The sequence below is a fragment of the Clarias gariepinus genome, chromosome 12 (genome assembly GCF_024256425.1).
Source record: "Clarias gariepinus isolate MV-2021 ecotype Netherlands chromosome 12, CGAR_prim_01v2, whole genome shotgun sequence".
In the NCBI taxonomy this organism is placed as follows: Eukaryota; Metazoa; Chordata; class Actinopteri; order Siluriformes; family Clariidae; genus Clarias; species Clarias gariepinus.
In genome coordinates, this window is record NC_071111.1 from 28,952,775 (window position 1) to 28,975,190 (window position 22,416).

The 22,416-nt window shown below is 40.7% G+C and overlaps 1 protein-coding gene across 1 annotated transcript in view; it reads right to left on the reverse strand.

The window, feature by feature from the left end:
* Nucleotides 1-22,416, reverse strand: part of LOC128534524 (NACHT, LRR and PYD domains-containing protein 12-like) — a 149,829-nt gene that overhangs the window by 99,531 nt on the left and 27,882 nt on the right. The window contains exon 4 of the mRNA XM_053508978.1: nucleotides 19,433-21,196. Within this exon, the coding sequence (XP_053364953.1) occupies nucleotides 19,433-21,196 (1,764 nt within the window). The remainder of the gene's footprint in view (nucleotides 1-19,432; nucleotides 21,197-22,416) is intronic.

The window sequence follows — 22,416 nt, forward strand, 5'->3', positions numbered from 1 at the left end:
TGAGCACGCGTCAGGTATGGATGTGCGTAATTATAAAGAATCACACCCTCCTTTGTCTTCTACAAGACGCAGCCCGAGTCCCGGCCCCCGCAGATGGAACAGCTATGAGGATGCTTCAAGAAAAAGGGGAGTGCATTTCAGGTCACCTGGCAGAGAAGAGCGCCACTATCAGCCGGAAAACGGACTGTAGCTGATGTTGCGGCCCAAACGCCAGCTATCTTTCCTATGGGCCTTTATACTGATAATGAAGATGACTGTAATTCTGTGCTAAAAGACAATGAGTTCAGTTCTGAGACTGATCAGGAGCTGTTAGTGTCGTATGTGAAAGGAGTGATTGAAGGTGTGGAGGTTCGGATGTTAGTCGATTCTGGCTCCAGTGTGTCCCTTATGAGTGCAGATTTTCGTATGTCAATCCCTACACTTCGTAATCGCCCACTGAGAAAGGACTATGTTTCTGCACATGCAGTGAATGGACAAATGCTGGATACACTGGGTACTATCACCGTAACATTCCAGCTAGGAACTGAGTCATGGCAGCATGTTTTCCATGTGCTGAGAGAAACTACACAGACTGTGCTGCTGGGCTGAGATTTTCTGTTGAAGAATCACGCATTACTGGACCTCAGCCATGCTAAACTCCAATTGTGGGACATCACAGTTCCTCTGCTTAACAGTACTGAATTTGTTCCGACATGTTGCAATGTGTCACTGGCGACCACGACAAATCTACCGCCCCTCAGTGAGACAGTGGTGCCAGTTAAAGTATGTCTACCCAATGCGGCTCATGTGACAGGTGACTTTGTTGGATATCTAGAACCTAATGTGGCAGCATCTTCTAATTTAATAGTAGCGCATACGCTGGCAGGAGTTCACAATGGACTAACGAAGGCACGAATTTTGAACCCTACTGGACATGACATTTCATTAAAACAAGGAATGCACCTGGGTGAGTTATACTCCGTTGATGAATCGGATATTCAACTGTTTCATGCCCCGGTTGATGTAGCTGCGGTGACTTCGTCCACTGCGGTGCCTCCTATATCACTGAACGAGTCCCCTATTTCTGACTCGGAGAGGGCTTCATTGTATGCCATGCTGTGTGAATTTCATGACATTTTCAGCTCCTCCAAACAGAATGCTGGAAAGTGTAAGCTGGTGAAACATCACATAAGAACTGGCGAACAGGCTCCAATTAAACTGCGTGCTCATCGTACATCTCCTGATAAACGATCTGAAATAGAAAGACAAGTAGCTGATTTGCTTGCGGATGGTGTGATCGAGGAAAGCTGTAGTCCCTGGGCATCGCCAGTTGTCCTGGTGAAAAAAAAGTGTGGCGCATGGCGTTTTTGTGTGGACTACAGACGTTTGAACAGTGTGACTATTAAAGACTCTCATCCACTGCCCAGAGTCGATGACACATTGGACGCGCTGGCAGGCGCTGCCTGGTTCAGCACATTAGACTTTTCTAATGGATACTGGCAGGTGGAAGTTGCAGAGGAGGATAGGGAAAAGACGGCTTTTACAACGGGACAGGGCCTATATCAGTGGTGATCTATGCCGATGGGCCTTTCCAACGCTCCGGCTACTTTTCAACGTTTGATGTAGCTTGTCCTTAGAGGGCTCCCATGGCACATCTGCATGGTATACCTTGATGATATTTTGATTTACAATAAAACCTTTGAGGAACACATGTCAAGCCTTAAAGAGGTGTTTTTGAGGATCCAGTCTGCAGGTTTGAAACTGAACCCACGAAAGTGCCACCTTGCCAGGGATCACGTAGTTTTCCTGGGCCATGTAGTTTCTTGTAAGGGTCTTCAGCCCGACCCTAAGAACACTGACAAAGTTTTGAACTGGCCGGTTCCTCGTTCTCCGTCGGAGGTGAGAGCCTTTGTGGGACTGTGTTCTTATTATAGACGTTTTGTCAGGGACTTTTCAAAGCTTGCTGCGCCACTGAACCAACTCGTTGGTAAAAATGTGCCCTTCATATGGAACGATACATGTGATCAATCATTTCATCACCTAAAAAATGTGTTATCATCTGAGCCTGTCGTGATATTACCCGACTTCAGGGTGCCATTTAAAATCTATACTGATGCCTCAAACTTGGCAGTTGGTGCGGTTCTCGCGCAGGACAGAGATGGACGTGAACATGTGGTGTCATATGCCAGCCGAGCACTTAATTCTACACAGAAACGCTGGTCCACTTTTGATCGTGAGTTGTGGGCGATTGTGTGGGCAGTAAGGGAATTCAAGCACTACATTGGACTTTCCTCATTTACCATTATCACAGACCATCGTCCACTCTTAGCTCTTCGGCGAATGTCAGTTGATGATGACCCAACGGGGAGAAGAGCGAGGTGGATACTGGAGCTTGATCCGTTGAATTGGGTCATTGTTCACAAGGATGGCCGACATCACAAGAACGCGGATGCGCTTTCTCGCCGCCCTGAGACACTTGACACGAATGTGGCGCAGAACAAAGTTGGGAGGGCATTTCAAGTAAATGTGGTGAGTTCTAATCAGACAGACATTACACATTCCTCTGAAGTCAAAGATTCCACTGGCAACATGACTGCGGAGAACTCACTTGAAAATTCTGAGAGCATGTCTCATATTAATGTATTGTCGTGCAGTTTATCAGATATCAGGGCTATGCAAGCTGCTGACCCTGACATTAAAACTGCGTTGAGCTGGGTGACACACGCCCAAAGACCTCCCAGGAGAAAGATACAAGTGACTTCACAGTGTTTACGGAAGCTTTGGACTGAATTCGACCGTCTTTCTATCCTTGATGGACTGTTGTGCCGCTTAGTTTGCTGCCCCCTGACAAATAAACCTGTAATCCAAATAGTTGTCCCCTCCGTGCTGATTCCTGACATACTTTTGCAGTTGCATGGAGCACCAGCTGCTGCCCATTTCTCTTCAGAGCGCGTGTGGGAACGGGCGAGGCAATTTTGTTATTGGCCTTCCATGTACAGGGACATTAAGAACTGGTGTGAGCAGTGCAAGGTATGCCAGACACGGCGCAGTCCTGTTCCAGCCCAACGTGCACCGATGGGTGGATCCCAGGCAGTACGGCCATTTGAAAGGGTAGCTATGGACATCTTAGAGCTGCCCGTGACTTCGAAAGGAAATCGGTATGTGCTGGTTGTTGAAGACTATTTCACAAAATTTGTCAATTTATATCCCCTGCCTAATCAGACAGCACAAACAGTAGCACATTGTCTCTTCGAGGACTATGTTCTGCTTCATGGTGTTCCAGAGACTTTGCACTCAGACCAGGGTCGTCAGTTTGAGGCTGAAGTGGTTCAAATCCTCTGCCGTCTCCTGTCTATTAAGAAGACTCGCACCACGCCCTACCATCCTCAGTCAGATGGCATGATTGAACGTTTTAATCGGACTCTGATTGATCAACTAGCTAAGACACTGTTGACTTATAGTGGAGAATGGGACGAGTATGTAAAACATGTGGCATTCGCCTATAACACGACGACTCACTCCAGCACTCATTTCACACCTTTCTTCTTGACCCATGGTCGGGAAGCACGTGTTCCCGCTGATGTACTGGTGCCCACTCGTGTTCTTGACTCTCAGATGTCGGTATCGCATGCTGAATTTCTTTCTTCACTGCTGACAAAATTGGATTCTGCCTTCAGTGGCGCACGGATGCACATTGAGGCAGCGCACGACCATGAGAAACTGTACCATGATGTTGGCTTGCGTCACCAGCCTTATAGGGTGGGTGCTATGGTGTGGCTTCACAACCCAGTGGAGAGCCGCATGAAACTGGCACCTCATTGGAAGGGACCTTACGAGATTGTGCGAGTTATGGACTCATGTGGTGAAGTGGGACTGACCTATCGGATTGTAAATCCTTTGGACATTGGGGAACAGGCACAGGTCGTGCATTATAATAGGTTGCGGCCATACACATTACCTGTTTCACGAATCCGGACACCGTCTCATGTTCCGGACTTGCAGCGTGTGTCGATTCCCCTGGGGACGGGAGTTTCTAGTGGAGCCCAATCTGTCTCTCCCCGGACAGATACTACTTCTTTGTCTGACTTACATTGTTCAGTAAGAGAATCTGAGCCTAGTGTGAGTAGGACTGGGAGAATTCATAGGCCTCCTGACCATTTGAAGGATTTTGTTCTTTATTAAACGGATAATTTTCGGATTAGTCACTATTTGCTATGTTGCTGTTGTTTCAAAAAAAAAAAAAAAAAAAAAAAAAAGCCAGTTGAAATGTGTTCTGTACTTTTAGTGTCATATTGTTCACTGATGCTACTGTTCCTGACTATGTTTGGGTACATAAACGGGGACGTTTATTTTGTGAGGGGGGGACGTATGTAACAGACCTAATTTGATTTTGTTATATTGTGCTAAGGTTAGATGCACAGGCGCTCATGAGGTGCATATGTGTGTGTGTGAGGTTTTATCCCCTCGGGGCTTGCCGTAGAAGGGCAAGAAAGGCGCATGCGCACGTCCTGTTTTAGAGTGTCGCGAAGTTGCATTAGAAAAAAGGAGAATAAACAGTTGACAAGGATTTTGTGTGCTCTCGTCTTTATTATTTTTTTTATATTGCAAAGTGTGTAAGCGAACCCGGCACGAATGCTCGGTCACACAAATATACATCCGCATCCGCGGTAACATAAACACGCGCTCTTTGTCGGAGGCGCACGTGCGCATCCATATGCGTAGAAAAAAAGATGGTTTCCGGTTATGGTTTCCGTCATTTTTTAAAAATATACATATATTTGCGTACTGACTGGGCTGGCCCACCGGCCCACCGGGAAAACTCCCGGTGCTCCAGATGGCCAGTCCGCCACTGCTCCTCTTTACTTTCCTATAATCAGCGTTTAAAGTTTAGTAAATTCGTTTAATGTTTACCTTGTATTTTATAAGGGTTTTGCCAGCGGTGGTACAGCGCAACGGGGGTCATTATTTACTATTAAAGAAAATTATGATGACCTGTCACGGCGTGCGCCTGTGATGGGTGTGCGCCCAAATCTACTATCTCTACTCGCTCACTCCGTAGGCTCCCTGAATAGGCGGCAAAGGGACGGAGCCGCTTATTCGTTCCGGCTGGCGATAATTCATGTTAATATAATCTCAGGCTTACTCCACATTATAAAAGCAAGGCGCGGAGTTTAGTCCGAGGTCCGGGAAGTATGTGATGGGGTGGAAAATAGGCAGTGGCGGTTCTACACTGAATTGCTCCCCGGGCGAGACTCCCTCCCGCCCCCCTGTCAGCGGCACTTCTAACCAACCAAACCCCCTCTCTGACGTCTGCTCGGTCTTGTTAATTTGTTTTAAAACCCCCAATTCTGCGAATTCCCCCAGCAGCGAAACCGGTTTGATGACTTCACACCTGTTGTAAAGGTGAGATGGGGGATTACAGTAACTGTGGGTGCGCTTCACCTGAGAGCGCGCTGTCGCGTTGTATTCAATGAATAGACCAAAACAAAATCATGTTTGCTTCAGCATTGGAAACAATATTGTATTAGGCTAACTTTATTAAAGATTATACACTTTTGTATTCTTTGTCCACACACGTGGGCATCTTTAAATTTTTAGATATTGATCCTTTCTCGATGCAGCGAATTTTCTAAGCAAATTAATAATAATTTACACGAATGAAAAGGAGAAAGAAGAAAAGGTTACGCGAAAATAAGAAAAAGCTTTAGAGGTAAATGCTGTGAAATGCTTCAAATGAACAGATTCTGCCTATAACAGGTCAGGGACAGTGAGGCTGGACCCAGCAGCGCACCACATCCCACATCATAATACATGCTGATGATGACCAACACGTCTCCCCTGATCTACCAGAGCCAAGTAAAAGGAATGGCAATCAAACAGAATAAAATTAGTAGCAGCATTAACTTGTGCTAGTAATTATTATGGTGGTCAATATTAATTGAAGTAATGTTTCTCAGCATTATTTTGTATTAATATTGACTACCATAATAATTAAAATAAGTAACTAGTTTACTAGCGTGAGCTACTGCTGCTACTGATTTTATTTCAGATTACCTGTTCAGTTTTTTTGCCATTCCTTTTAAAATATTGTCTTTATAGATTTATATGTTGTTTGTCTTGATGTTCTTTTTTTTTCGTTTCTTTGTTTTACTAATATGACCCAATATATGTTTAGTGATACTTCAAATAACATGTTTAAATAGCATTGATTTCTGGATTGTGTTATATTTTTATACTAGTAACTGGTGTTAAAAATGTATCTCTACATTAATGAGCCAATGTATTATGGTGTGGGCTGCTGTGGGCCAGGAAGTCCAGGGACACTTTTTGGTCCCAGTCCGCCCCTGTAATAACGAATGGAGAAAGCGCTTTTTTGCCGCTTTCCACGTGGTGTGGTGTTGTTTAAACAATAGTATAAACTTGTCCAGACCCTGGTTCGATTCCCGCTCTGGGTGAAAATGTAATAAATGTGAATCCTTTGTTTTACACTTTTTGCTTATGATTATCATTAAATTATAGCAACTGTGAGGTGAGTGCTAATGTGTTTCATAGCTTAAGAAAAAAAATGTCAATTGCAAACATGCATTCAGTACTGAAGCATAACTTGATAATGTAATGGCTATATCGTGGCATTTTAGCGCATAACACCGGCATTTTGAGCACTGGCTGGGAATCGAACCCGGGTCTCCCGCATGGCAGGCGAATCACCTACTACTGAGCCACCAGTGCCCATCTATGTTTAAAGCGCATAAAAACAATAAAACAATACTGTTATAGGCTAACATATTATACATCTTTGTAGTCCTTTTGCACACACGCGCGGGTGCGTTACAATAATAATAATAATAATAATAATAAATTAGGAGAACTACTACTACTACTAATAATAATTCTAAATTAAAATAAAGAATAAATACATATCAGTTTAAGCTTGACACGTTTATAAGCTCTGTCACTTGCTGTCAATGGGCGCCTAAGAGACATAACATTTTTCGGCTTCAGTAGACACACAATACTTTAGAATGAAACACGACTGCCCCCTACAGGTATTGAAGGGCATTTTCACAGCTTGCCACGCGCAACCGCGGCAAGTCGTGGGATCCCTTTTCCCGAAAACGTGTGTTTTTAAAGGCCAGATCTGTAAAACCTTTGCTTCAGTCTCACTGTTAGAGAAGGTGTGTTACTGAGGAGCAGGTCATGTGACTCTCAGAGAGATGATCTTACCTCAGATTCGTCACTTTAAAGTGAGGATTCTCCAGTACAACAGAGAGATCCTTCACTACTGAGTCTTCCACTTTATTCCAGGACAGATCGAGTGTTTCCAGGGTCAGATGCACTTCTCTCAGTCCTGAGGATTCTGAGCTGAACAGTGACACCAGAGCTGACACACCGTTCACTCCAAATGAACCACAACTGATTCTGGGAAAAAATAAAAGGGACTAACATTAGGGCCGACTAGTGAAAAAGGGGTTTATTATGATTTAGTAAAAGATTTCTGTTATCAGACAGCAGGGCTTCCACTTGCATTTCTTTCTGGGAACCATAAAAACAATCCATTATTTTTGATTGTATAAATAAGTTTAGTACATCATTTAAATCTGTAAAGGGTCGACTTTTATTGATGTCACTTACAATATCCACTAAACCTTGTGCTTTTGTAAAAATAAAATAAACAGGGTTCGCTTTCAGTCGTCTCATTCTCCACCAATATCTTTCTAAAAAACGTCACTAAAATGAACTCAAACTCTACAAATACTGCACACACACACACACACGAGAAATATATCCATAAAAAGATTCACTTAAAAGTGTCTAATTTTAAATTAAACTTCAGTCAAAAATAAATATTCTCAGTTTATTTAATCCGTATGAATCCAAGGAGAGGTACAATCTTTATGTGATAATGACCACGCCCACAACACTCACTCACACACACACTCACACACTCACACACACACTCACACACTCACACACTCACACACACACACTCACACACACACACACACACACACACTCACACACACACACTCACACACACACACACTCACACACATTCACACACATTCACACACACTCACACACATTCACACACACTCACACACAGGCACGTGCACACATAGAGATTAAAGGGGGCTTGAGCACCTGCCCTTTTTACTCCTGGAGAGAAAGTGCCCTTTTTTTGGGGGTGCTTTTTTTTTTGTTGAAAAAAAAATATATATATTATATATATACAATATATATTCCTGTTTGCGCACAGCTTTCCTGTCAAACAAATATATTTATTGAAGAATAGTATATCTTAATATCAGTTCAGGAGTTCTGAAGCGAACTGCATGCCTCATGAGCTACTAGACTAGCTAATGTGTAAGGGATAATCGCTATATATTATGGGCGAACGGTGTGTCAGCTCTGGTGTCACTGTTCACTGCCAGGGGTAGCTCAGTGGTTAAGGCATTGGACTACGGTTCGGAAGATCCCAGGTTCAAACCCCACAACCACCAAGTTGCCACTGTTGGGCCCTTTATCTCATGTGTAATGAGATAAAAATGTAAGTCGCTCTGGATAAGAGCGTCTGCCAATGTATATTATCCCGCTTATTACATGGCTACCTACCTACCAAATAAATAATTATTTTGACACAAAATATTAAAAGGGAGTTTATTGATTTAAGCCCGATTGTATTGCTTCCGCTAAAGGAAATAGTCCACTCCGTATCTACGGTTAGAATCCTGTGAGTCCATAGCAACGCTTTGTTCTTCATGTTCTGTTCTACTCCGCACAGCGGGCTTTTATCAAGAAATAACAGACCGCATTCTACATTGGAATTCAACCAAGCCATCTTGTAATAAAATAAGTTAGTAATAAGCTTACTAAATAAGCTTAATAAAGTTACTAATAAGCATATATCATAGCATAAATTGGTGAATTTAGAAGAAATCTACAGATGCAAACAGATGGAGGATAGATACACTCTAAAAAATGTAGTAAATCTGAGTAACTGCATCTGGTACGTTAATCAATAAAACTGAGTAGAAATAAGTTAACATTAAACATTAACAATAACAATATTTATAAATTAACTTTTTATTTACGATGATAATTTAACTTTTTTTTTTTATTTCCTCTGAACCTTTATAAAATAGTAGTCCATACAACCACAAATACATACATGACATTGGCTTTTATTAAATTTTTCTCAATTATTTTGGTAAGTTTAATTCAAACAATCAAGTAAGATTTTCAGAGATTTTGTTAAGTTAATAAAGTTAAATATTTCTTTAATATTTAATAAGCCACAGAATTTTTTTTTTTTAGAGTGTAGTAGGTTTAAAACAAACTCCATCTAAATGTGGATTTTGAAGGTTTTATTTGATGATGGTGATACAGTCCTCCCTCAAACGTGAAACTATGTCCATGTCAGTCACCATCAGTTATTGTGTATGTGTACAATAATAATATTAATGTATTTGATTAAAACATTAAGGCAGTATTCTGATGCTTGGTTGTGTAAAGCTAAAAAGTTATTTTGCTTGTGAAACAAAAAGTATTTAAACAATTAATTTTAATCATGCTTGCAGTGCAGGGCCAGGCTGGCAGCATAATGCCAAAAAAAGAGAGGATACAGAAAAGGAAGGAGAAGGAGCGCCAAGAAACAGCCAAGAGTAGCAAATCACTAAATGCATGGTTACAACCAGTTACCAGAAGCAAATCCCAAGAGAGAACAGATAACTCAGATGTTGAAAGTGTTAGACTTTAAACAATTGCATGAGTTTGAAGAAGATAAAATTAACTTTTTTAATAATTTTTTTTAAAAAGGAAGTCAGTGTTGCGTTAATATATATACTTTTTTGTTTAAAAAAAGAAAAAAAATACGTAATTATGAGAAGTGCCCTTTATTTCACTTGAGCCCCTGCCCCTCAAAATGTCTGTGCACGTCCCTGCTCACACACACACAGACACACACACAGACACACACACACACACACACAGACACACACACACACACACACACACACACAGATTGAGTTTTCTGAGCGTTTGGAAGATGTTGCGCTCTACAGAATGTTCTGGAAAGTGGGAGGAGTTTAGCTTTTCCTCAGAACAACACTGACTCAGACCAGTGTTGCCAACTTAGCGACTTTGTCGCTATATTTAGCGACTTTTCAAATCCCTCTAGCGACATTTTTTTTAAAAAGCGACTAGCGACAAATCTGGTGACTTTTTCTTGTGTTACTGGAGACTTTTGGAGACTCTGATGTGTCTGTACTGACTCTTCTCAACTTGCCACAGCCAGTGTTGCCAACTTAGCGACTTTGTCGCTATATTTAGCGACTTTTCAAATCCCTCTAGCGACATTTTTTTTAAAAAGCGACTAGCGACAAATCTGGCGACTTTTTCTTGTGTTACTGGAGACTTTTGGAGACTCTGATGTGTCTGTACTGACTCTTCTCAACTTGCCACAGCAGCTGCCGCCGCCGCCCCCCACCCCCCCCCCCCCCCCGCTGCAGTTACTGCAGGAGATGCTCACTCATACGAGTCTTGACTGCCCATGCGCAAATCCGCCGTTAAGTGATCCCGCCTTGACGACTTTTTTTTTTTTTTTTTTTTTAAAGCGCCTAGTGACAAATCTAGCAACTTTTGGACAAACCTTAGCAAGTTTCCAAATGTCGCCAATACTGTCCTGTAAGCACGAGGTCTTGCTTTCCCGGTACAGTTACTCATCTCCCTGTGTCTGCCCTGATCGGTGTTGCAACGGACCTATCACTTACCTGCTTCTCTTTTGCTTGAAATAAAACTATTTAATTTGACCATTTTCTTTTTTTTCTTATTTATTTATTTTTTCTTCCGATGCACTTATATTACTCACTGTTACAAAGCTTAAGTTCATAATTATATTGGACACATGAGGAAGGATTAGGGAAAACACGCAAAATGCAAACACGACGTAATTACGTCATCAATATATACGCCTTCGTCAGTCAGAGGTTAGCAAGAATAACTTTATAGAGGTGTTTAAATTAGCGAAGGCGATGTCCGATGGAGTAGTATGCTCTGGTCCTATCCCAATGAGACGTGGTGACATAACTTACAGCAGGTTATGGTCGCTGAACCGCTGGATGTCCAGGTGGTGCTCCGAAAACAACGTGGGCTTCATTGATAATTGGAAGACCTTTGAGGGCAAAGCTGGCCTGTTAGGGCGGGACGGTGTCCATCCCACTCGGGAAGGTGCTGCTCTCATTTCTTGTAGTATAGCTCATAGTCTTGGAAAAGGCCTAGTTAATCGGTGACAATCCAGAGCCCAGGCCAGGGAGCAGACAGACAGGCTAAACCAACCGTCTGCTAGCTGCATAGAGTCGTCACTCAGGGTTCACTCTATTGAGACTGTGTCTGTTCCCCGAGCTAAAATCAAATTTAGAAAGACTCAGAAAGTCTGTTTTAGTAATTTAATTAGCATAAAGACCACAAACCTGGATCAGACTGAATGCGCAGCCGGCACCTCTGATCTGAAGCTAGGACTGTTAAATATTAGATCTCTCGCATCTAAAGCAGTTATAGTTAATGAAATTATCACAGATCAGGAGATTAATATACTCTGTTTAACAGAAACCTGGATTAAACAGGACGAGTATGTAGCTCTAAATGAAGCTAGTCCTCCTGGATACAGCTACATACACCAGCCTCGGTTAACTGGTAGAGGAGGAGGCGTCGCAGTTATTCACAATGATAATTTGACTATTGTACAAAAACACGGACACAAATTTAATTCATTTGAAATTCTTTATAGTAACATAAGTGTATTTAACTATATTAAGTCAGCTCAGTCGATCCCGCTAATTGTCATTTACAGACCTCCAGGGCCGTACTCGGAATTTCTTAGTGAATTTGCAGATTTCCTCTCAAACCTAGTCGTTTCTGTAGACAAAGTGTTAATTGCTGGAGATTTTAATATTCATTTTGAAAACCCAGAAGACCCTCTGAGAACAGCATTTATGTCTATACTGAACTTGGTAGGAGTAAATCAGTGTGTAGTAGGACCCACTCATAAAGCAGGTCACACTTTAGATTTAATAATATTATTTGGATTAAGTATAAGAAATTTATTCACAATACCACTATCTGAAGTTATCTCAGATCACTATCTTGTCTCAATTCAAGTGTGTCACAATAATAATGTACACACAGCGCCGCGCTACCGTATGAAACGTACATTCACTTCAACTACCAAACAGAGTTTTATCAGTAATCTCCCAGAGTTCCCAACTTCGATTAGATCACCGTCTGACCCCACAGAACTCGATCAGGCGACTGAATATTTAGAGTCGACATTTCGCTATACCCTAGATAATGTAGCTCCAGTCAAAAGAAAAATTATTAGAGATAAAAAACTTGCTCCCTGGTATAACGATCACACGCGCACTTTAAAACAGACCGCTCGGAAATTAGAACGTAAATGGCGTCAAACTAAATTACTAGTATTTCGAATAGCATGGAAGGAGAGCATCCTGAACTATAGAAAAGCTCTTAGTGTAGCTAGATCAACATATCTCTCCACTCTTATAGAAAATAACAAAAATAATCCTAGATTCTTATTTAATGCTGTAGCCAAATTAACCACAAATAAGACCACTGCAGAAATCTCCACAACAACATCATGCAATAGTGAGGACTTCATGAACTTTTTTAATAATAAAATTGTAAATATTAGGCATAAAATTGAGGTTTTGAAACCGAACAATGTAATTGATGCAGATGTTAATCTAGCCATGTCAGACCGGAACCTAGAATACTTTACTCCCCTTGAAGAGAATGAACTAATTTCACTCATCTCTTCTTCAAATTCATCAACCTGTATATTAGATCCTGTACCGACACATTTTCTTAAACAGATAGTACCAGCAATTATAGAACCCCTGTTGAGAATAATTAATTCTTCACTCAGCATTGGATATGTTCCAAAATCTTTTAAATTAGCAGTTATCAAACCAATAATTAAGAAACCTGACCTCGACCCCTGTCAGCTGTCCAGTTACAGACCAATATCAAACCTCCCCTTTATCTCTAAGATCCTGGAAAAGATAGTAGCGGAGCAGCTATGCTCATATATACATAGAAATGGCATACATGAACTGTATCAGTCAGGATTTAGGCCTCATCACAGTACAGAGACAGCGCTCGTTAAAGTAGTAAATGACATTCTATTGGCCTCTGATCAGGGTTGTGTAACTATGCTTGTATTACTTGACCTCAGTGCAGCTTTTGACACTGTTGATCACGCTATTCTTCTTCACAGATTAGAAAATGTAGTGGGAATTAAGGGTACAGCCCTCTCCTGGCTCAGATCCTATCTGACCCATCGTTATCAGTATGTAGACTTAAATGGTGATTATTCTGCATGTTCTCTAGTGGAGTTTGGCGTTCCGCAGGGTTCAGTTTTAGGTCCACTGCTTTTTTCCCTTTACATGCTTCCTCTGGGCAACATAATCCGTAAGCATGGTATTAGTTTTCATTGTTATGCTGACGATACACAGTTATATGTCTCAGCAAAACCTGATGAGAAAAAACAGCTTACTAAAATTGAGCAATGTGTGCAGGACATAAGAAATTGGATGCTAATTAACTTCCTTCTGCTAAATCCGGATAAGACAGAAGTTCTAGTCATAGGACCGCATACAGCTAGGAGTAAAATTTTAGATCACACCGTAACTTTAGATGGCCTTTCTGTTCCATCAAATGCAACAGTGAAAGACCTTGGTGTGATTATTGATTCCAGCCTTTCATTTGAAGCACATGTAGATAATATTACCAGGATAGCATTCTTTCACCTCAGAAATATTGCCAGAATAAGAAATTTATTGTCGCTAAACGACGCAGAAAAACTAGTTCATGCTTTTATCACCTCTAGGTTGGACTATTGTAATGCCTTACTGTCTGGTTGTTCAGCTAGATGCATAAATAAGCTTCAGCTAGTCCAGAATGCAGCAGCGAGAGTCCTCACCAGAACCAGAAGATATGAGCACATCACCCCTATCTTATCTTCACTCCATTGGCTCCCTGTGAAATTTCGCATTGATTTTAAAATACTACTCTTGACATATAAAGCATTAAATGGTCTCGCGCCGCAGTACCTGAGCGAACTGCTAGTGTCTTACGATCCGCCACGCCTACTTCGATCAAAGGATGCAGGCTGCTTGTCAGTACCGCGTATTATGAAAAATACAGCTGGAGGCAGAGCTTTTTCTTACAAAGCCCCAAAGTTATGGAATAGTCTTCCAAATAGTGTTCGGGACTCAGACACAGTCTCAGTGTTTAAGTCCAGGCTAAAAACCTATTTATTTAGCCAAGCATTTTTATAAATAGATTTGCCATAGGTAAAGGAGCAGATCTGGGGGACTCATGGACGTAGAGTATTATGGTGAACTGGTATGTTTGGATGCTGTCTTCCTCACTTTCATTGATCACTCAGGTTTGCTGACGGTGAGGTGATTGTTTGCTTTACATGTCAGGAAGCCCTCATGTTTGTGTTTCCTTCTGGCTCTCCCTTTTAGTTATGCTGTCATAGTTAGTTCTGCCGGAGTCTCTGCTTGCACTCTACAGTTAATATACATTCACATTATACATTGTGTGACTGTGACCATACCTAACTGCCATCTCTCCTCTTCTTCTCTTTCCCCCCCCCTCTTTCTTTTTCCTCTCTCCTCCTGTCCCCCCTTTCACTCTTTCTCTCTCTCTCTGTCGAGCTACACATGTCGTTCCTGAGCTGCCAGTGATCCAGACTCCCTCTGCCCTCCGGACCTGTCTGACCCATCCTGGTGCCCCGCTTCTGGCTGAAGATCTCGTCACATGGATGCCCCGTGTGTCTCTCTGGGATGCGTCTGGTGTCTGGGAATGATTCTCTCCACCTAGAAAATGGTTCTGGCCTTGACTGGTGTTGGCAACTGTTTCTCTGGGGACTTGACAGTTCGATAGTTCATGACTGGAACTTCTTACAAGTCTACCTGGGTCTTCAGTAACTACCTGGACTCCATATTAACATCAATTAACATCAGCTATTATAGCTGAACTGCCTCCCACCCTACACACTGTATTAATGCAGATCATTTACTGCTTTCTGTTTCACCCAAATGAGGATGGGTTCCCTGTTGAGTCTGGTTCCTCTCAAGGTTTCTTCCTATTACCATCTCAGGGAGTTTTTCCTTGCCACTGTCGCCCTCGGCTTGCTCACCAGGGACAAACTGACCATTTTGATTCATACAAATTCACATTTCATACAAACATAAATAATTCTTTTGACTATGTAAAGCTGCTTTGCGGCAATGAAAATTGCTAAAAGCGCTATACAAATAAAATTGAATTGAATTGAATTGAATCAATATGCAAATATACGCATGACGTCATCTAGCGACATTTGGCGACTTTTCGAGCAGACTTTAGCTACTTTCCGTTGAAAATAGTTGGCAACACTGACTCAGACAGAGAATGTGTGTGTTTTAAAGATTGTTTTTTGCTCCAGCTGATGTTTAAAGTGGATGGACACACGATAAGTCTCTGTCTGCACCTGTGACTGTGTACAAGGGTGTCACAGGGTGTGTGTGTGTGTGTGTGTGTGTGTGTGTGTGTGTGTGTGTGTGTGTGTGGAAATGCAGGTGTGTGATGTTCACTTGTGTCTTCAGTTAAACTGGAGCTGCTTTTCGAGTGTAACACAGAGATGTATGACTGTGTGTAGGGTGTAAGAGTCGGCTTTTACAAACATAACACCCTTTTTCCATCGTGCACTGGTTCCTGTCTGCACTGTTCGATCCTGAATGTGAGTTTTTTCACGGCCATATTCATGTCATAAATGTGTCTCTGAGTATAAGATCATCTGTGTCCCTCCCCACTCAATCCTGGACAAGTAGGGATAACTGCAGGCTGGAGCAATAAGGCGTGCCGAAAAGTCTGGGCGTGCCGAAGGGTAGAGGGCATGTCAAAAGAAACTGGTGGGTGAATGGAGCTTTTGCGTTGGCCAATGGTGCCGAAGGGTAGGGGGCGTGTCAAAAGGTAGGGGGCGTGTCGAAAGGTAGGGGCGTGCCGAAAGGTTTCTTATTGGTGAATGAAGCTTCTGCGTTGGCCAATCAGCGGTAATCTTATTTATATGTAAGTACCTTTAGTTTAGCGTGGAAGAACATGGTGGTGGTAAGGCTTGGTGTGGTTAGTCAATATAAATAAGTATTTTCTTTATTTTTGTCAATTAATTGGTCGTTTAATTGTTGTCGACAGACACATATTACTGTGAGATGAAACACGGACAGGTTTTCACTCGAAGTAAGGGTTGGCAGTTTGTATCGGTGTCCGTTTTGCGCTACAGATGTTTTTAGGCCTCGTTAATGTTTTAGGTCTCGTCATTTTATTCTGACCGAGAGTTTGAAGGATTCTGTTCCATGGACTGCTACTACAGCGTAAATAATTGAATGAATGAGCAGATTAAGTGTACAGGTTGGGTGGAGTACGCTCTTAAATGGACCAGCTCTGCCTCTAAATAAAATGTTTTATTGGCTAAAATTGTGTCTGTTTACTGTTTACTGAATAAGGGCCACTTCAAAGGTTACTAAACTGTACCCATCCTCCTCTTTATTGTGGGGTTTTATGAACTATTACATTATACATTTTTCATTACGCTCATATCTATTTGTAAATTCCTGTCTACAGTTAATAACAACTTGTATATATTGACCACCCACTGTAAATTTATAATTATAGTTACTTGCAATATGTATACTATACTTACATAATATCCTGCACATTATCTTCATATCCATTTGCAAATTTCTGACTACAGTTAATAACAACCTGTATATATGGCCCATCCAGTGTAAATTTATAAGTATAGTTACCAGCAATCTGTATAATATCCTTCTGTAATAGTTACCCATAGCTTCTCCCTGCACATATCCCTCTTAAGTGTACTAAGACTTTATACCTTTATCCTGCACTTTCTGCTAATTGCACTTCTGGTTAGACCTAAACTGCATTTCGTTGCCTTGTACTTGTACATGTGTAATGACAATAACGTTGAATCTAATCTAATCTAATATTTGTCCTTATCAGGCAATGTCAAAGTCAATGTTATTGTCAATTCTGCTACATGTACAGTGCATACATATAGAGAATTGAAATTACATTTCTCTCAACCCTTGTTACAAATAACACTGCAAACTTTTTAATACCCTAAAAAAAAAACCTTAAATAACACTGGAGAACTTGGAGAACAACAGAGGTAAGATAATTGAGTTACTGTTCTGCCAAAAGGGACAGTTTACAACACAGAAGGCTGATATGGTGAAAAATGGAACAGTGCAATAAGAATAGTGCAAGTGGGCTTATTTTAGTTGATTAAAGTGACATCATAAGAAGCAATATAAAACAGTATAAAAAAACGGTGAACAAAACAGTATAAACGGGAATGTTTTTAGTTTTTATGCAGTTTTAGTAAAACTACAGAAAAACAACTGTCAGTTCAAAACATTCTGAATGACTAATTCTGTAACTTTTTTTGGTCTTGTTTAACCAATACACAGTTAATAGTATTCCAAAAATATTAAAATTACATTAAAAATTTTATGAACAGCTTGTGGTACTATATTCTTTAAATAATTGTAATTTGATTTTGATTATGGGTTTAATACAGTTGAGGCTAGAAGGAATACAGCTCGAGCTCTATTGGGCATGCGCACATCAATCTAACGGTTTTTTTTTCTCTCACTGTACAACAATAAAACTTTTTGTATTACAGAATAATGATCCAATAGGTATAACAATTCATTTCATTGTTAGTTTCCGGTGTTATGCGCTAAAATGCCCCCCTGCCATGGATTGCCCCCCCATACATAATCGCTATCAAATATTATAGTAGAACATAAATTCATAGGTTTATTATTTTCAAATATGATATTAAGATTATAATAAACCCTAGTTACGTGACAGCCGTCAAGACCATGAATACAAATTCTTGTATAATGTTTATTTTGTGGCACATTTATTTTTAAGGGCTTTGTCATGAATATACAAATAAGCATTTATATACAATAAAAATAAATATTCTTCATGATGAAAAATTAGAGTAAACTATTTTTATTATAAAATAAACAATCCAAAAGTATACATGTACAGTATATGAAAAAAAAATCTATTTTTTCATATACAACATATTTATTTTTATATTGCTTATTTTATTTTATTGTCTCATGTTATTTGTAATTTGTAAACCATTAACCTATGAATTTATATTCTAATACAATATTTGATAGCGATTATGTGGGGGGGGGGGGCAATCCATGGCAGGGGGGCATTTTAGCACATAACATCTCGGTCGGAGCTATATATCCCTTTTAGCCACGACCATGGCTCAAACGCGCGAGGATGACGTTAGTAACCCGTGGCAACGCAGTAGAATGTTTAGAAAGGAATATTTGTAATATCGATATTTTACAGGAAAAGAATGGGATTGTAATATGAAAGATTATGTTGGCTGCATTACTTAAACACATTAGAAAGAACAATAGCGTTTAATATTAGCCTGTTATGATTCCGATAGAGATCGTAACATAGCCTTTAAACAGGCAACTTGTGCAACCAATCATGAAGAGCTTTCGGCACGCCCCCTACCTTTCGGCACGCTCCAACCTTTCAATACGCCCATTACTCCGAGCTGCAGCTACCCCTGTCTCATCCTGGACATTTTTATTATTTTAAAACCATCCAGTTCATCCAGATCCAGTTCACAAAAGTGAATGGTGCGCTGTGTATGGGTAAGTGTGTGTGAGTGTGTGTGTGAGTGTGTGTGTGTGTGTGTGCGTGTGGAGATAAAATAAAGGGGAGATGAGGAATGACTACATGTTACAAGGATGAGATCAAGAGGAAAACAGAGCCGCTTTCAGTTTGGTTTTTAAAGCAGCCGGTGCCAAGAGGAATCAAAGATTAAGATTAAGTGAGACTTAATGTCTATTCATGTCATATTTTACTTTACGTACATGTCTCTTTTTAGGCTTTGATTGTTGTTGGTAATATTTTTGTGTGACTGGAACAGATTACCTGCATTTACATTATTTCCTATGGGAAAAAGAGTTTCATAATATGAAATTTCACCTTAAGAACTCGCCTCCGGAACAAGTAAAATGTCTATACTGAGGTATCGCTGTATTCTTGTAGTTAAGCATTGTACCTTTGGTCAGCTCTCACATTTACACTGTATTTATTGACTATCTGTAAAATATATAGTGTGAAATTACATCTACAAACCTGTTGTTTGGTTACTGTCCTCATGTTTCGAATTTCCATTAGGATCGAATATCTATCTATCTATCTATCTATCTATCTATCTATCTATCTATCTATCTATCTATCTATCTATCTACTGTATCTATCTATCTATCCATCCAATACTAACAGTAGAAGAATTATAATCAGATTTACTTACATTGATTTTCTGGATGCTGCAATCACAGGCATTACCTTCAGAAGAACAGATTCTGTTATCTTATCTTCACTGATATATTTACTCAGGTCAAACTCTTCCAGCTCCTCTGCTGATGTCAGTAACACAAACACTAGAGCAGACCACTGTGAAGAAGAGAGTTCACTTTGTTTTCCAGATTTCAGATAATGTTGGATTTCCTCCACTAGAGAATTATCACCCAGTTCATTCAGACAGTGGAACAGATTGATGGATTTCTCTGGAGGAAGATCATTACTGATCTTCTTCTTAATGTACTGAACTGTTTTCTTTGTTCTCTGGGAGCTTCTTCCTGTCTGTGTTACTAAGGTCTGTAAGAGATCCTGACTGGACTTCAGTGAGAGACCCAGAAGAAAGCGAAGGAAAAGATCCAGATGTCCAGTCTGACTCCCTAAAGCCTGGTCCACAGCACACTTGTGTAGATCCAAATCTTTAATTACTTGCTTTTTCTTCTTCTTTTTAAGAGCATTTGTCTTGGTTTTCCTGAACCACAGGTGCACATACAGAGCTGCGAGGTGTTCCTGAATACTCAAATGAACAAAGCAGTACACTTTACTCTTGTGAAGCCCAAACTCCTCTCTGAAGATCTGCGTACACACACCTGAGTACACTGCTGCTTCTCTCACATCAATGCCACACTCTCTCAGGTCTTCCTCATAGAAGATCAGGTTCCCTTTCTTCAGCTGCTCAAAACCCAGTTGTCCCAGTTTAAGAAGCATTTCTTCATCACTCTCCTGCTTCTTTGAGTACTTTTTTCTTATGATGTTTATCTGAATGATGAGGAAGTGTGTGTACATTTGAGTCAGAGTCTTGGGGATCTCTCCACTCTCTGCTTCACACAACATTCTCTCTAGAACAGCGGCTGAAATCCAGCAGAAGACTGGGATGTGGCACATGATGTAGAGGCTTCTTAATGACTTCAGGTGTGTGATGATGTTATTGGCCAGGCTCTGATCACTGATCCTCTTCCTGAAGTACTCCTCCTTCTGTGGGTCATTGAACCCTCGTACCTCTGTGACTCGATGGACACACTCAGAGGGGATTTGATCAGCTGCTGCAGGTCGGGAGGTGATCCAGATGAGACCAGAGGGAAGCAGATTCCCTTTGATCAGGTTTATCAGCAGCACAGGCACTGATACTGATTCAGTTACATCACACACTCTCACTGTGTTCTGGAAATCTAGAGGAAAACGACACTCGTCCAATCCGTCAAAAATTAACAGAACATTTTCCAAACTGTACATTTCGGTTTCTTTCGTTTCTTTAAAAAAGACATGAAGGAGCTCCATCAGACTCAGTTTCTGGTCCTTCATCAAATTCAGCTCTCTGAAAGGAAGTGGAAATATGAGGTGGACGTCCTGATTTGTTTTCCCTTCAGCCCAGTCCAGAATGAACTTCTGCACAGAGACAGTTTTTCCGATGCCAGCGACTCCCTTTGTCAGCACAGTTCTGATGGGTTCGTCTTGTTCAGATAAGGGCTTAAAGATGTCATTGCATTTGATTGGTGTTTCCTCTGTTGTTGTTCTCCTGGATGCTGCCTCGATCTGTCTCACCTCATGTTCTTTATTGACGTCTCCACTGTCTCCCTCTGTGATGTAGAGCTCTGTGTAGATCTCATTCAGGAGTGTTTGGGTTCCCAGGTTCATCATCACTCCATTCAAACACTGAAATTTCTTCATTAGATTTAATTTGAACTTTTTCCGGAATTCTTTAATAGCTGGGTCGTTCCTGTGGGATGATGAAGCAGAAAGATGCAGTGAGACAGTTAATAATCACTCTGTAGTTAATAACAAGTCACAGACACAGGGCTAGATCAAAACCAACAACACGACTGTGATGAACTTTTGAAATCTGTTCATTTCCTGCTGTAAAACACTGTGGACAATGTGGAGAACAATTAAAGACAAGTGGCATCACTAAGACATTATAGTCAACAATTTTAGCCCCAATTTTGCCACAATAAATACACAAACATTCAGAGAACACATTGGGCTCTTTTTCGCTTTACATTTTTTTGTGGGATGTGACTCAACACCCTGTTTATCTTGTGCATCTTCTTTGATAGAAGACACAGTAACTCCACTTTCTCTTTTATAGTCCTTTGCTTTAAAGTTCATCTGCATCCAAAATGTTTCAGCAGTGTAGAGACCACTTTAGATGTGTAACCTGGTTAATAAGATGCCATTCACATCACAAATGAACTACTCCACTACAATCTGAGTAATGTGTCCTAAAAGCTGTAACTCTACAAGATGCTTATGGCTTGCCGTTCTGTCAGTGGATAAATGGAGCTAAGAGCTGGTCTAGACTGCAGTGACTCTAGTGTGATAGAATATTTTAAATCAACTCTGTGTGTCTGACTAAAAGTCTACATAATCATGGGTCAGTTAGAGATGCAGACTTGGAATATGTGGACATGTAAGAAAGAACAAGATGTACAGAGAGGAAAGGTCTTGATGTGTTTTATGAGACGTCACTATGACCTGCTCTGTTAGAATATATAAGACACTGTGAGATGAGGGGAGTTACCTCTCTCTTACAGACGCCTCTGCAGTGTGTGTAACGGAGACGACCAGCACTGTTTAAAATAGACCTCTACTCTTATTGTGATACTAGTTGAAATCTCTAGAGTTGTTGATTTAATTTCCACCATACTAGACACACAAACACACACACACACACACACACACACACACCTACACACACACACACACACACACACACACACAAAATGTTAATTACACTAAATTGTATGCAAACTCCACACACACAGAGGCAAGATGGGATTCGAACCCTTGACTGTGAATGAACAGGTAATATAATCTGAAAATATAGAAATAAACTATTTTAAATGATTACTGTTAGAAACATCCAAAGACATAAAACCTCCACCTACAGCCTGGATGTGATACTTGTCCATCACACATAGAGAAGTTATTAAAAGATCA